At 35.7% G+C, this 17269-nt stretch overlaps 1 protein-coding gene across 4 annotated transcripts in view; it reads right to left on the bottom strand.

Annotated features, from left to right (window-relative positions):
* Positions 1–2999: 2999 nt before the first annotated feature.
* The window catches only part of FoxP (forkhead box transcription factor P), a 206223-nt gene continuing 191953 nt past the window's right edge, over positions 3000–17269 (bottom strand). For 3 of the 4 annotated variants that reach the window (XM_089859002.1, XM_089859003.1, XM_089859000.1), the window contains 11 exons: positions 16643–17044; positions 14551–14884; positions 13907–14405; positions 11140–11518; positions 10641–11034; positions 10484–10569; positions 10273–10374; positions 8089–8228; positions 5175–5274; positions 4732–5075; positions 3000–4112 (listed from right to left, as the gene is read on the bottom strand). In XM_089859002.1, coding sequence (XP_089715128.1) covers positions 3692–4112; positions 4732–5075; positions 5175–5274; positions 8089–8228; positions 10273–10374; positions 10484–10569; positions 10641–11034; positions 11140–11518; positions 13907–14405; positions 14551–14884; positions 16643–17044 — 3201 coding nt within the window. In that variant the 3' untranslated portion in view covers positions 3000–3691. The remainder of the gene's footprint in view (positions 4113–4731; positions 5076–5174; positions 5275–8088; positions 8229–10272; positions 10375–10483; positions 10570–10640; positions 11035–11139; positions 11519–13906; positions 14406–14550; positions 14885–16642; positions 17045–17269) is intronic. The other variant, XM_089859001.1, reaches the window with a different exon arrangement.

Genomic DNA, 17269 nt, shown 5'->3' with positions numbered 1-17269 from the left:
TTATACAGTTGAGGTATTTCATAAGTCATCATCAATCCACAGTTGTTTATATTTTTGTATCCATTATTAAACTCTTTTCCAATAATTTTATTCATTTTATCTTTTTTGTGCAGTTTTTATTAATTTTTTTTTCTCGGGTGCACTAGTAGGTATAAAAACACGTTTTATTTTATATTCCTTTAAATTGTATTTGTTTTATTATTATTTTTTTTCCAGTGTTTCTTTTAAGAAGAACTACATTATTATTTTGTTTTTTACGATTTTTCAAACCTCTCTTGAATATTTTTTTCCTATATTATAGACAACCTGTTTTTTTTTTAATTCAAATTCTCACCATGTTTTATTATAGTATTGGATGGAACTATATATATATATTTATATTTATATTAACAAAATTCACTTTTGGGGGATGGTTTTTGTTTTCGAGTTTGCTTTTTTTCTCTCTTTCTTAAGAACAAGGTTTTTTTTTTAATGTCGCGATATTTTTAATTTTTTAATTTTTTAATTATTTGTTTAGCTAATAAAAAGATATTTGTCTTTTATACAGTTTGAAAATACCCAACATGAGGGATTACTCTCTATTAGGACGCGTTGTAAAAACCCTGAGAATCCCCTGCATGTAAAAACGTCGTTAACTTTGTAATTATCATTAATTTAATTAAAGTTACTGATTTAACTTCTATAATAAATTTTTCCGCGCATTTCCTACTGTTTCTTGAACTTTCTTCAAAAGTAAAATGAGTGCTCAACTTTTTACGTTAAAAATTAAACTTAATTAAGATTATTAATTACCCTTAGAAACCATTAATACCCAAAAAAAAAGAAACAAAATAATTTTCGAAGTTTTTAGAGAAAAAGAAGATTTTCAAAAAATTCAGCATTCATTTTAAATTTAAACAATTAAAATCCCTAATTAATTAATTAATTAATTAATTAATTAAAGACTTGATGATATGTTTATCTCAAATATGGACTACATTAAATTTAATGTCTATAATTAATATTAATAGGGATAAAAGGGGGGGGGCAGTTTTTTTTAAAGAAACACTGAATTAAATTTAATTACTAAAATTAAAATTATGTTCGTCTAAAAAAATACTTTAAACAAAAACCGCCAAATTATTTTTTTTTTTTAGTCTTGTGCGTTTTTACAAAAACAAAAAAAAAGGCAAAAAAAAAAATCAAAAAATTAAATTATAAACCAAAGTTTTGTGACCAGAAATACGAAAATTGGTTCGTTGGAGTTCTTGTATTTTTTTCTTTCTCATTTAAAAAAAAATTAAAAGTTTAACTAAACTTAAACAAAAAGAGGAGGAAAAAAAAACATATATGGCTGGATTTTCTGAACAAATAAATAAAAAAAAAATATAAAATTTTGCGATAATCCCCTGAAATTAACCTTTCTTAGGGAAATTTTTTTAAACTAACTGATTTTATACATAATAAATACTAAATGCTGAGGTTTTTAATTAAATTTGTTCTATGAATTAAATTTTACTGATTAGTTAGTTAATCCATAAGTTTATAAGATATGTTCCATAAGTATGTCACTACCCATACTTCGTAATGTTAGAGGCTTAATGAGAGCTAGTTCAAGAACGACGTGAGAATTGACTACACTCGGTTTTGCAGTCCATCATCCTCTTTAGTCTGTACTAAGCCTTTGACAGGGCTTTACTAGGCGTCGCTTTACGAGAATCTATGACGTTTCACCTACGTCACTTCATGACAAGCTCTCATTAACGAGTGACACACTTATGGAACATATCTTATAAACTTATGTTAATCGCAACATTGAATGAAATCAAAATTCTTATACTTCTCAATGGGAAAAATGGTCTGTTTCAAGGCTGCAATTAACTAAGATATAATTAAAGTACTATTGTGCGGTAATAATAATAATATGGCAATCACTTAACCAATTAATTATGAATAATTAATTAAAAATTAATGAAATTCGGTTGTTTTTGTTTTTGCGGAGTTTCTGAAAACAGGTACGAAGGTATTCTGGTAGCTGACTTAAATTGTTGAATATCTCTTATCTTAAATTGAAATATGGCAAACGATTGAAGAAAAAAAAAATTGCAATTAAAAATAATAATTAAAAAAAATGTTCCTTACCCCGAAACACCAATTAACGAATTTACACGGACTAGGCCACCATTGATTTATTTTGTATTATATTGTTTTTGTATCGTGTTTATCTCTTTTTTATTTCGTCTCAAAAAAAAAGAATTAATGTTTCTTTTTGAGTGTTTATATTTATTGTTTATATCTATGTTTACTCGCTGATACCCGTTTTTAAATTGTTTTTGTTGTGTAAGATTAATTTTATTCTGTATAAAATGATGGGGTGTATCTAAGTTATAACGGGAGTTGGGGGGAGGGGTCGAGGTCAAACGGGGAAAGGGGTCAATTTTCCGCGGGTTCAGGACACTTTTCTTTTCTCAGGGGTCAGGAAAATCTATTCTAAATTTTTGTCTTTTTCTCTCTACAAAGTTTGTTTCAATTGTTTCTCGTTTTTCGAATTCGGCCTTTTAATTTTTCTTTTCTTCATTTCTTTATACACAATTTCGTTAAAATTAATTAACGAAACCCTAATTAACAAGGAAAAAAAATACAATGAGTCTATATTTATAGGAATGCATATGGCGGGTTCGTATTATTATTATTTTTTTTTTTTTACTCAATGTTGATTCGAAATTATCTTGAACCACCAACCTAGAATGTGTGATGTGTTTTTGGATGAATTGATTTAAAAATAACGTTAATTAAATCAATTTACGCGTAATTAAAATTTAAATTTATTAAAAATGGCCGCCGCACACGCGCTTTTTTTTTTTTTTTTTTGAAATGACGATAACAAAAGAAAAAAAAATAGCATTTTGCGTGTTGTTCTTGATTGGAAGGATTTCACGATGAAATATTTAATTGCCTTTCATTATCTTAATTAAGCGTGAAAAAAATTGTAATTAGGCAATTATCGCGTGTTTGGGGGGTTGATTAAGAACTTTGTGTGTGTCAACCTTGTTAAAGTTCAAAGGATGGTGAACGTAAAAATTCGGTTTTTAACACGTGACGCGGAGGATCTTTTTCCTAAAAATTGTTTTTAATGGTAGGACTGCAGTCTATTTATTTGGAAATTTCTCTTTCATTTAAAAAATAGTCTATGTATTTTTTTTTTTTTTTTTTATTCTCTACACCTACCAATTTAATATTATTTCACTCATTTCTTAAAAAATAAGAAATAAAATCTGAAAGGCTGGCCCCTAAACGTATGATGTATAATTGTTTCTAAACTCGTTGAATGAAAAATATGATGACGTCAATGGGAAACTGGGGAGGAAGGGCTTTTGGGGGGCTGTTCATCAAGCTCAATTAAATTATTACTAATTAACATTTTGTCGTTTATTTTCCCTACAAGTTCGTTACGCGTCATCAGATGTGGTACGTGGGGTATTTACACAGATTCGCTGATGGCTGTAATAGGGGTTGTTTTCGCGCATGTTTTTCAAACACACTGAAAGTTAAGAATCAAAAAAATGGCGGCGCGCTTTAAAAGTCAATCTGATTACGAACGCCCTATTCTGGAATTTACGAGAATCTATTATTAGTATTTTCGATATTATAGGTACGTGACGTCATCCGGTTACCGTATACCGTAAGGGGATGGGTTAAGGGAGGTAAGAGGCTACGGTCCGACCGAGTTTGGTGGACTTTCGTCTTTGACCGCGATGACCGTGGCTACCGAAGCCAGCGAACTACCACTACCGGCGGATGAAGCGTTAATGGAGGAAGATGGTGGTAAAGATAAGTCTTCGGCCATCATTTCCTCTTCGTCTTCGTCGTCATCCGGGTGTTCTACGAGTGGACTCCTGTCCCCGGTGCTTCGTGGTTCATCCGAAAGTTCGTTGAAAAGGTAGCGTTGTTGTTGTTGTTGACGGTGCATTTGTAAACGATGTTGTTGGTCTTCGGAGAGGGCACCGTTTTCGGCGCCACCCGCGCCTCCCTCGACACCTTCTCCATCATCTTCCTCTTCGTCGTCTTCGTCATCTTCGTCATTGTGATGTAGGCCTGGCTCCTGCTTAATTCGGGCCATCAAATTCGGATTGCTGCGGAAAAAACAACGCGCGAGAAAAGAGAAGATTTTCTAATTATTTTAACCCGTGAATATAAAATTAACAACATGTGGGATAATAATTAAACTATCGACCAACTATTGTGACTGTTGTAATCAGTATAGCATAAGTTTATAAGATATATTCCATAAGTATGACACTAACTATACTTCGTAATGCTAGAGGCTTACTGAGAGCTAGTTCGAGAACGACGCGAGAATTGACTACATTCGGTTTTGCAGTCCATCTTCCTATTTAGTCTGTACTAAGCCTTTGACGTTTAACCTACGTCACTGCATGACATATCTTACAAACTTATGGTATAGACTATAACTAGTTAAAGTTTGGTAGGTAGGAATCGACCTTGACCAGTTTCGTAAACTATTGAAATGAATCCTTATTTCACACGTTAGCGCTAACTAGTTTAAAAAAATAAATATCTCTTATACTAAGCAAAGCAATCTACTAATTATTATGACAGTCGTAATCAGTATAACTTAGGCTATCATCGGTTAAAATTTGGTTTAGATTGACTGAACCAATTCGGAGAAAGCTAACTTTTGTATTAAATGCAAATAAAAATAAATAAATTACAAACATTTATGTAACTCACCAGTTATCATTGTTTTGAAGGGATTGGTTAACCATTTCTACTAGATATCTTTCGGATTCGTTGAGTCCTGTCAAATCGGGCAAGCCTCCCCCTCTATCGCCTAATAATCTGTCTCTGTCGATCAAGTGATGTTGGAGTCTTTCTCTGTCGCGTTCCCGTTCGCGATGATGATCGGATGAATCCCCCCTCAAACCGCCACCGCCTCCCGTCGAGCCGGACAAGGAAGACGCCGGAGTGTTGGAGCCTGGGGTGGCCACCGGAGTCATGTTGGGTGTCGACAGGGGCGTCAGACCACCCGTAATCGCTCCCGTCAAGAAAGACAAGTTCGTCTCAGCTAGGGCAGCCTGCAACAGACAAGTTACTTCCTAGGTCAGTCTCTGCGCTTACTCCCAAGTTCCTCCGGGACTACTCTTCTATTCCAAAAGGTATAGTGGTCAATTTACCTGTAAACTAGCGTTGAGTGATTCTCCGTAAAGAGCCGGACTTTGTTGCAACGTGGGACTTCTAGTATGTCCAGAATTTTGACCCGGTAAAGAAATACTTCTGATAATATCGAATATTCGAAGGAAATTACGGAAAGAGAAAAAACCAATATTAGTTTAAATTTATCCTAATATTTTCGGTTCTGAACTATATTTAAAATTAATTTATCTTTAGTCTTATTAATTATTAACTCTACTTTGTGATTATTTTTAGTACGGTTTACTTTCGACGAAACAAGTTCTAGATTATCCGCTACTAAAGACTAATTGGCTACTTCTATAACAAAGCAACCTAATGGGGGATTGTGGATTCAAAGAAATAAAAACTCCTACGAACCAAATTAAGAAAAAAAAAAAATCAAAAAAACTACTTTTCTCGAATTTTCTTAGAAATTTTCGTAATTATTTCTTTGGACTAAAATTGTTGATTAAAGTCGACAACTACTTTTGAGACTACGGAAATGGAACTAATTTTTTTACGTAATTATTCTTTCCAAGCTACAAAATTTCTGGACTAATAATAAAAATGAGATTCTGAGGTTCTACGCGCGAAAAATATCTTTTTTCAGGGCATACAATATGAGCGCGCGCTATGGCCATCGTTTACAAGGGAATCTCTCGTGAATAATTTAGCTTTCGCGTGAAAAAAATGAACGCATTCGGATAACGCGTGAAATCACCTTTAAAATGAAATAAACTAAGTCAAAATCGACTCAAAAATAACCAAGTTAAAAGAAATTTTAAAGAACGTTTTAACTTCTTTACTCGTGGTCCGATTTCGACCTAATTTGTCTCTAATTAAAGCTTACATTCGCCTCTATCCGGATATTTAATAAACGTTTACGTAAAAGTTAAATTTTCACTAGAAAAACCCTTTTAAAAAAATCTCGATCCATATGTCGGCGGCGCATTTGACGATTGTATGAGAGAGACTATACTTTTATGGGCGGGTAGATAAATTTTAAGAGCGGCCAACAAGCCAAAGTTATTTCACTTTTCAAAACATGCTATTTGAAAAGATAAAAGCGAGAGAAAAACGTGCGGGAAAATACGTCGTGTGCAAAGCGAAGTATATCATCAGAAGTAAGGCAAGCTTCAAAAGTATCTTTTAATTTTTAACACTGGGAACGTACGAGATACTTTTTAATTTCATATGAAAACGTGACGTGCTCTCATCATTTCGTTATGAAATCTACATGCGACTCATTTCCGGAATCTGACGTTTTAACAGGCCTTCAAAATTATCACCAGCAGACTTTTTCTACTCGTTCGGGTTTTCTATGGCGTTCGTCGATCGTTTTGGGATGCATTTCTTTTTTTTTTAAATTTTAGTTTGGAAATCTTCCGAATGTGTATTTTTTTTCTCTCTGATCTGTACAGATATAGAGGGGCTTACTGTTGCGGTACAAGGTGCGGAGGCAAAGATTGCTGAAGTTGTTGCTGGTTTTCAGTATCGGGATATTTCCTAGGTCGGCCGCGGCTCAAGTGACGCCTTTTAACAAACTCACTGTCATCGACCATCCAGAAACTTCCGAAATCGTCTTCGTAACGAACAAAGCACTTATGCAGCGATAAATTGGTGCGAATCGCATTCTGTGTTTGGTTTTAAATATTTTTCGCAATTGTTTTTTAGGGTTTTTTGTTTATTCGTTTACGGTAGATACGTTTTCAGTTTAAAATTGGCATTGTTGTGGATGGGAAATTTTAGCGTAGAATGGATTTAAGCAAAGATGATTTTTGGGATTTAAGGATTCGGGATTTGTTAGTTTGTTTAAGGAATTAATGTGCAAATAAATAACAAATATATATAGATAGATTTAAGGTTAATAACAAAAAGGAGATCGCGATGACAAAGAAAAAACAACAAAAATTAAAAATAATAATATTTGTTTGTTTGTTTGGGAAAAGGTTTGAAAAAGAAAAAAATAAATTAAAAATTTGATAAACATCAAACATTTATAAGGAATATTTAAAAAACAGCCCACCCAGACGATTATAAAAAATGTGTTAAAAAAAATAAAAAATAAATATATTTTAAACACGTCACGATATTCACGTGCATTCCCAGTGTTATTAAAAAACAAAATGATTAATATAATTAAATTAAAAAGAAGGAAATTAAAAACAATATATATAGATAGATAAAAAGAGTTGGATTTTTTTTTTTTTTTTTTTTGAAAAAATGGATTTGTGAGCACCACAAAAGCGTTGCAAAGTTTACGATACAGTGCCAAGATGGAAGATTTATAAAAATTTGAAAAAACGAGGTAAGAAGCCAACGACGATGTATTGTTATTTTAAGGTTAGGTCAAAGGTTAAGGAAATAGGATGAAAGGTTGAGGAAAATGGTGGAAGAAAAAAAAGAAATAGAAAAAAGTGTTACAAAATCGGAAAAAAGTATCAATAAATAAACAAATTGTGCATAAATTAATTAAAAATAATCATAATAATATTAAATATATATATGAATGACTTTTGTTTATATATATGAATTATTTACGGATTTTGGTTTCCAAAGAAAATATATATCCATGACAATTCATTGATAAAAAAATATATATGTATACCACGTACGTCATCATCGTATGAATGAATACATTGATAGAAGTTTCATAACCACCACCATGGAAGTAAAAATAAACATACCACAGAGAAGATAGAGATAAAGATAAAGATAGAGAGAAGGGGGCGGGGGTTACAGAGCTGGAAATTTCAATATATATATAAAAGCGGTGAGACGCCCAAAAGTAATCTTATTTATGAATTGGCGCGCGGATACGCTCTTGGTTATAAAAGCAGCCTATTTATTCGGATAAATAATTTCTGAGAGGGGTCGCTCGGTTTCCTGATTAACTCTGTTACTTTATGGACGTACCCTGACGAGGATATTCGTTCCTGCAGCCTTTGCGGTCTTCGTTTGTAGAATTCTAGTTCGTCCACCGTCCAAACTGCGCCTTTAACGTTCTCAACTCGCATAAAGCATTTGTGTAGGCTAAGGTTGTGACGGACAGCGTTCTATAATTTCGCAAAATTTGCAAAAATACGACCCCAAATGAAAACAAAATTCACAATAAACTTTACTGTTACCCAAAAAAAAAAATATTTGCGTTTTTTTTCTCTTAAAATTATATAAAAAATATTTATATTTTTAATGGCGCCTGGTGGGTAGCTTCTTCCTATACTTTGACGTATTGCGGGTTAAACATTTCTACAGGGGCTATGGGAAAATACACAGTAGCTTTGCCCCTATATTCTGGCTTTTCCTTATATTAATATTTCTTTTAAAAACTTCAAAAATTCCATTTCAGACTTCTCTCGTAAAAAAAAAATAATAAAAAATAAATTAATTATATATTTTCTAAGTACCTAACGCAAGTGTGGAATTGTCAATTCAATTGAAGAAATTAGTTTTTTTTAACAAATGAAAGAAAGAAAAGTTTAAAAAATATAACAGATTTCGTTTTTGGAAGGTTTCAAATTTCCAATTATTTTTCCCTTTTTCGACGAACAGGAATTATTTTGGAAAATTTTCAAAAGCACAATAAAAACTAATTTTTTTCTTCATTTTAATTTAAATCTTTTTGATTTTTGCGGGCAACGCTTCTCTTATTACAAAAAGAAGAAGAGGACTCAGGCTTAAAAAGGAGCGAGAGTAAAAAAAGGCCTAAATTGAAAACTAAATTAAAACAAGGCGTAGAAAATCACGCCACACCAAACCCCAAATCACGGGACTTAATTAATACACAGAACAAACCCAATCCGAACTAAAACAGATCGGAATAACAATAGACAATTTAAACAACTTCATCAGGATATGTGCGTGTGACTCTAGCTTCAGATAATAATAATAATATCCCAGAGTTCCTTTCTCCTGAACTGAACTTAACCAAGCGTCAATATCAACTCGAAAAACCGGTTTTTTTTTCTTCTTATACATATATATGAATGCTTGAGAGATATGTCAACACGAGCCTTCTGGAAGAACCTTCCGTATACAAAAACCATTCTACCCTAGTTAAAACCTAAGCCTTTGCCAGGCAAAAAATACACTAGGGGAGGAGGGGTGTAAACTTCTAGGATGGCAAAAGCAAACAAAGAGCTAGGAAGGCTCTCGAAGGGGTTCAGGGCTACAAGATTAATCCAAACCTCCTTTGCCTGATAAACAAAGATCGGAATACAGTTAAGAAAATAAAGGTTTTTGCTATGGTGTACCCCCAGTGTAACCAAGCGAGTCACCCCTTACTCCAGAATGTCCACAAAAACTTCACGTTTTTTTTTTAAACTTATTCCCTTTTCTTATACTAAATTCGGGATTAACACAAATAGGTCGTAATTTCCACGCTGTTTTTTTTCCTTCTTTATATTTATTCTAAGGAAGTTACGTACTGCGCATGTGCAAAAGGTAGAGAAAAAAGGGACCCTATCTAATTTGCATATATTTTTTCCCTTGGTGCAAGCGAGGGGTATACTACCCCTAACGAGGGGTTAACGAAAAAAAAACGCCATCGCTAAGAAGGGTAAAAACTAATTAGTCAACTGGCTTTTTAACGTTAGGCTTAGGACAACATAAAGACCCGATTTTTTTTTTCGTACCCCTTACTTTCCGTCCGCGTGTGTGTGTGGGGTTAAACCCCCATTCTCCCTGCCCCGGTTTGTAAACTCCTTTTTAATCGAGGGGTTTTTAGAGTTCGTTTCATGTACGATTGTCTGTAAAGTTTAAGCTTTAACTAAAGCCAAAACTGTTAAGCCTTTGCTGAAAAGTTAGGGTGGAATGAACTATACGTTTCTATTCTACAAATTCAAGAGAGGGGCAGGAGGAGAAAGGAGGGTTTATTAATTTGACTATTAATAATACCAAAAGGTTTAATGAAGTCGTTTGAATGTTATCACGCAATTGTTACTAAGGTTTGTATAAAAATATGGAGGAGGAACAAAAAAATGGTTTCATTTGGATTTGAATATCTCTTCCCCCCTCCTGGCATTCCCCGACCGCCCTTTCGTCGTCGTAATTAAGTTAATTTATACGAGTAATTATTATAATTAAAATGATAGACATTACCTTCCAAGTTGCGGCGTTTCTCCTAAAGTAGCAGAATGTGTTCTGGAACCAATTGTAAATTTCGTTTAATGTTAACTGTTTTTCGGGAGATTCGATGATCGACTAAGTGAGAAATAAAATAATGGGAAAAATTGATTAAATTACTTGTTTAGCCTAATTTAATTCAATTAAATTAAATTTAATTTAAATTTTGGATTTTTTTTCTACTTACCTGTCTAATCAAAGAGGCGTAGGTGAAAGGTGGCCGCACTTCGGCGTTCTTGTAAAATTCGCGGTTCCTAGTGATTTCTAATGAAACTAAGACTTTAGAGGCTGGTTGGAAAATCGAAACGGGGTCACGTCATATCTTAAGAAAAAATTGTTCTTACCTTCGGTGATATCTAAATTGGCTCTCTCAGCGACCCTTCTTCTCATTGGCGAATCGGCTAAGGAAGGGACATCGAGGGCTTTGTCGCTCAGACGTCTCCTGATGGGACCTCCGATACCCGTGGGAGCTGAAGACACGGACGAAGGATGAGGGTGATAAGACTGGACATGCTGACCGCCCCCGGATAACCCTCCGACCCCGTGACTTCCCACTTGTAACCGAGGAGGCAACCCGTGAAGACTACCCAAACTGGAGTTGACGCTCGGTACCCCAGAAGGAGAGGTCATGGCAACCGATAGAGCTGATAATTGCTGAGAAGAATTCAAGTTTAAACCACTAGGCAGTTGAACTGGTGATGGCAATGATACCATGGACTTGCTACTCGCTACCAAAGACTGCAATGAAAGGTTAAACTTATGAACTTCCGTTTTCTCGAGTACTTCCGATAGAAACAAACGATACCAGTAATACGAGATTGAAAGTAAAATTTTAATACTTACCAGTTCATTTTTGGCAATGTCGTTGAGTTTGTGATTGTTGAGATGGCTCAAACTGTTCCCGATGCCGTGAAGAATGTTGTTATTATTGTTATTGTTATTGTTGCTATTAGAATTGTTGTTATTGTTGCTATTATTGTTATTATTCTGATGATGACTGGAAGAATTGGAAGAAGGGAGGCCAGAAGAATTGACGGCAGCGGCGGCGGCGGAAGCGGAAGTTGAACCGTTGTTATTGGGCTTCATGTGAAGGTGAGCCATCATGGCTGACAATCTTTCGCGCTCTTTCGATAGCTGCAATTCTAATTGCGATACTACTTGCATCTGAACTCTGGCTTGCGCGGTACTACGATCGTCCAATTGGTGTTCGGTATTCAAATGCCTGTTAACGGAAATAGAAGGGAAACGACGCCAAGTTGTAATACGGAGAACTTTTCTCTCTTATCGTAGCAGGCCAGATTTAAAAGCAAAACAGAATAAATGTCCCCGTGGGAACCACGATAAAACTCTTTCCTACGTAACGACTACAAGATACAAGTAACCAACCAAAAAAATCCCCAAACTAAAATATATTAGGCCCTTCTTTTTCTCTCTATAAGAATCCTTGCAGCTAGCTCCGATCTTGGGGTTAAAGTGAAAAATTTACGTGATAGCCAATAATCTACTCCCCGACTTGTATACGAATTTGGGTCATTCGAGGAAATAACTTACAGACTGTTCAACTTCGTATAACTCCCCCATCATTTTGTACCTATTGCGTCGGATAAGTTGAACTAAGTCTAACCAATGTGTTTGAAACAATGTTTTTGTATTCTCTTAGATGTTTCACCGCTTTCCGGAAAATAGCGGGAAATTCACCGAATCTTCTTCAGCATCGAATAAATAATGTTTTTTCTATAACACCATAAGTATTGTAACTTTAGACTAAGTTGAAAACGGATTTTTCTTTGGTTGAAAGGGAGGATGAAAAGAAAAATACACTTTTTTATCGATTCTTCTACTAATTATAAGACTTAACTGCATAGTGAAACATCCAGGAAATACCTCCTCCGAATGATTTTGAAATTATAATTAGTTTGAAATTTCAGGTCGATAATTTGAAATTTGCACCTCCGACCAATAGCGTAACGCCCTGTACCTTCTCGTTAACAAAATTCCCATGGCACGTCATTCCATGTCGAATGAAATTTAGCGCGAGATTTAATAAAATTGCGCGCGATGTGAAAATAGTGGCGCGAGATATAGAGCGTGACCCAACATAAATTTTGTTAAAAAGAATTCAGGGCGTTACGTGATTGGTTGAAAGTGCTTATTTTAAATTATACATGAAATCTGAAACTAATTTGAATTTTAAAATCATTAGCAGATATTTCCTAGGCAAAAATGGTCTTACAATTAACTACTCGATTGACTACTTGATATTCCATTTCACCCTCCCTTTAAAGAAACTAACACGACTGGAAATGAATGCGCGGTGTTTTTGCGCTGCTTGTAGACATAATAAACTTAGTGATAAAATTATAATACTTATGATGGTTCGCGTGGTATAACACTTTCACAATGCGGTTAATAAAAGCGATTGAAATAGCGATTTATGACTGAATGGCTCTTGGGGTTGGTTTCTCCGTGGAGGGGGAGAAGGCCGAATCTACCTAGTTTCGCAGTGTGTTTTTTCTCTTTCTCTTTCTTTATAAGAAAAGAAGAAGACATATTTGTTTCAAAATTCTCGCGGGGTTTGGACCCGTTTTTGAAAAAGAGCTAGAAAGAGGAGAGACTACTGGAGAGAATTCTGCAAGAAAGAGAGAGAGAGAGAGAGAGAGAGATAGGGAGAGAAAACACTCCAGAGAGTCAATGCTTTCCTATACTAAAAGATGAAGTTGATAAATTGAAGTTATCTTAAAAAACTTACAGAAGGAATTATAGTCAATTAGGATTCAGGGTTAGACTCAATCCTAGAAATCATTTTTAAATTTGGGAATTGTCTCTACTTTAAATTATTTACTTCTGAGGATAGTAAGATACCTCGGAGCGAACTTTATTTACTCCCGGTTCTTCTCTTTTACCGTTATATTATTTTTTTTCTCTTCTTCTCTCGGAGTCTTTGCGGGGTCGAGCCCCTTCAGATCCCCCTGGCGGGCACGAGTAACAATTGGTCTCCAAGGTGGCATTAAATAGGGATTCGCTTACACGCCTTCTACCCCCAACTAAAGCGATCACGCGTCTTTAAGGAAAAGACGGTCTTCCTTCGCAAAAAGAAAGAAGAAAAGAGCCGGGGAAAAAACCTTGGGACAGCGCTAAGCCTAATCGGGGACAATTTAAGCCTAATTTCGAGAACATTTTAAAACGAAATGGCTTATAGGAAAATTATTAATTAGTAGGGTTAAGCTGACCTTAATCGGAAAAGGGATAAAGTTATTTAAATTAAGAATGGAATGGTGAATTACTTTTGAATTTGTTTTAAAACAGTTTAAAAATTGGATAATTCATTCTACTTTTGGAGCTTTAATTAAAAGTGATTCCTAACAGAGAATAAACTATTAAATAGTTTACGAACAAAAGCTATTACGGAATAACATACTGTTTTTCTATATCTGGTGTTGAAATATTATAAATATTTCGTAAATGTTATGTAAAGTTTTTAATTTTAGAAATAAACCATTTAAAACTTCAAACTTTGGTGGGACTTGGCAAATAAACAAAACGTTCTATGAGCGGCTTGGAGCGCGAATTTTAGAGGGCTTAAATACAATAAACTTTGAGAAAGACTTACTTTCTAAAAGAGACGATATCATCGCAGACAGTTTCGCATCCGGGCCATTTACAAACTCCGTGTCCGTAAAGAGGGTGCGTGGTCGAGTTGGCTTGAGGGCTGGAAGAGGCGCTGCTTCGTCCCCGGTCACCCCCGCTGTTGGCCGAACCATGGTGCGCGTGATGATGGTCATCCTTGCGAGATGAACCGCTCGAAGAGTGGGAATTGGGCGGAGAGGAAGTGACCCCACGAGCGGCGTTGCTGACCGAGGTCAAGTTGCCGAAACCGTGAGCGTCATGCTGACCATTGGCCAGGGAACGATGGCCGGCCAATGTGGACGAACTCGAGGAGTTAGAGACGGGTGAAGTTTGCGAAGGAGCGCCTCCCGCTCCGGGCACCCCGGGAGAAGACGAACCCCCGTGTAAGATGCCGTTGAGACCTCCTTTCAGAGCTCCCACATCGTCCAACGACAACGAACCACTATCTTTCCAAAGGCTTTGAAGGTCACTGGCAGTGATACCTAATAAAGATAGTACGAAAAATCGTTGTATACGCGCGTAAACTACGGCTATTGACCTATCGACTGATTCGAAATGGAATGTCAATTGACGGAAGAGATTCAATACCGAACTTTGTGTAAGTTCGACAACCTTCGGGTTACGTACCTTGAGGTAGAACGAAAGGCTGCAATCCCAGTAAGTACTGTCTATGAGTGAATTGCAACTGCTGCATGAGTTGATGTTGCTGTAGAGCCAATTGTTGTAGCTGCATTTGAAGTTGTTGCTTGCTGCCTTTCGTTTTCTCGCCTAGCAATTGATTGCCGACTGTATTGGACGATCCCCCGCTATTCGCTGCCGCCGCCGCGCTGTTTAACGTGTTCAATTGCTGCAAAACTTGACTCTGTTGCATCATATTCAATTGAAGTTGCTCCTGCAAGTGAGGAATGACCGATTCTAATTGCTTCAACTGTTGCTGTTGTTGTTGTTGCTGCTGCTGTTGCTACGGAAGAAAAAAGAAATACAATCAATTAAAAAATAATGAATTAAATTTAATTTCAATTACTAAGCATAAATCTCGTCAAATTAATCTGGCGAAAAACTAAATTAAATTCGATGTTGCCCTTAAAACATAGTGGTATTAAAAATTCATAAACGGTTGAAAAGAATTTCATTTTCCGCTTGAATCCCTTTCCCATAAGGCATTTCAAAATTCTAAAAAAAAATCATCCTTTTTTTTTAAATACCTATAATTTCTTCCCTGCCATGAAATTCATCCTCAAATTTTAAAATTTTCACCTTGGGCTAAGGTACATTCGTGAAATACCATCACCCCCTGGTAAACCCTAAAAAAAATCAGGATCGTCTCTCGCATCTTCCAGAGGAGAGAGAGTGAGAGAGGATGGAGACGAGGAGCAAAAAAATTCCAAAGTAATATTGGGAGAAATTCAATTTAAATAACTAGTGGGGGGTGCGAAGGGTGTACATAGCATCGCCGCCGATATTAAAAACCATTAGAGCCTCTCTATCACAATATTTTGACTAAAAACTTTAATTTAAAGTCATTTTCCAAATTTCCATCCTCCTTCTCCCTCTCTCTTCTCTTACAATCCCTGGTTGCTCTTGGACTTCTTCTCTTCCCATCACTATATTTTTGGTATCCCTTTTTTCTGTGGGGGGATGTTTCCGAGATAGGAATAGTAAAAAAAAATCTCCTCAAAAAAAAAACTTTGAGAAAAAAAAAATGGAGATTGAAGATGAAAAAAGATTTAAGCGTTTTTCCCAAGCTCATTATTTGGTTATTTTAATTTTGAACTTAATAACGATATAAGAGAGTGCGGGATAGAATATATTTTTATAGACAAATATATCTATCTATTTTCAGTTAGTTCCGATGTAATGAAACGATATTAAGGGGGACGAGTGCCTAAACTGAGTAGATTCAGAATCTATCTTAGCTTTGCGTGTATTGAATCTAATTATTTAGAACTGATATCGAAGAACGTTACAGATGAGAGAGAGAAAGAAAAAATTGAGGGGCGTTTGAAAAAAAAAATATGAATTTCTAGGGGGTGCTAGCAGACATTAGCGCTAATGACTCTTGCAAGGGGTCCCTTCGAAAAGAAAAAAAAATGGCGGAACATAAAAAAGGATTCAGCAGGAAAATAGGCCAAATATGAAGAAGATAACTTAAAGTAAACAGAAACGTCTATACTCTATTTAAAATTGAAAACGAAACCGTGTTAAGGAAATGATACTTCAATTAATAGACTTCCAGTGGACAAATATAAATCTTGGCTCCCTTATCTAAATTTTACAGATGAGTTTGGCAACTGGCGTCATAGCAACACTATATACAGTATAGAATCGAAGAATGATTCGAAGGTTTTAGGAATCAGAACCTTGATTTCAAAAGCATCAGTGTCCTAGTATGTAATAAATTGACGTAAGTAAGGTAAGGTAAGGCTTATGGTAGAATTTAATGTACTGTAAATATTTTTGGAATAGCATCTGTTCGATAAATTCGCTATGTTGGATATTAAAGGACATATGGGAACATATAAATGTATACTGCTTTTTTTAATACCGGTGTATTGTTACGAGCAATAGCGCATGTGCACTGATATTCTGATTTGTTAAATGTTAACCCGTATTTACCCATTACTGCTCATAAAACTACTGTAAAAATGTATTAAAATTTTCGACTTTGGCTGATTTGAGTGGGTTTAATTACGTTTGGAAGATTGCGGAAGGTATTTACCTGTTGCTGCAAGAAGAGCGCTTGTTGTTGTTGCAACAATTGTTGAAGTTGGGAAGGGGAGAGGACTTGCTGTTGGAGAAGTTGTTGCATTTGTTGGTGAGCCAGGAGTTGAGAGTTCATCATGAGTAACGACGGGGACAGGGATTCGGCCGGTTGAGGGGGCAGAGCGGAGGAGGCGCCTCCCGATCCGGGGCCACCTGGGCTCTCGCCCCCGCCCAAGCCCTCGCCCCCGTTGCCGTTATTCGCCGAAGAGGATCTCTCTCCTCCGTCGGGCATCGACGAAGATATTCCGCGCACGGGCGGACTTCCTCCGCCCACCTTGCCGACGCTGGCCCCGGAAGAGTCCGACGAGTGACGGCTCGCTCGTTTAACAACGCCGACTCCGCTACTCGACTTCGAGAGCTATACGAAATACAAAACAAAAATAGGCAAAATTAAATATAATTCAATCAAATATTTCAGACGTAAAATAGGCTTTGTCTAGAAACGTGAAATTCGACCCGTTCGATGAAAGCAATTTAATTAATGAGATACACAAGAAAAGATACACTTTTATACAGGCTTTTTTCTCAGAAGTCTGGCAAAAATTAATGGGGATGTTCTTTGAACTATTTCAAGTCCAAAATG

Source organism: Phalangium opilio, unplaced genomic scaffold (genome assembly GCF_054372755.1).
Source record: "Phalangium opilio isolate 3A_F unplaced genomic scaffold, DU_Popi_V2 ptg000329l_1, whole genome shotgun sequence".
NCBI classification, from domain to species: domain Eukaryota; kingdom Metazoa; phylum Arthropoda; class Arachnida; order Opiliones; family Phalangiidae; genus Phalangium; species Phalangium opilio.
This window is presented reverse-complemented; position numbering and strand designations above follow the sequence as displayed.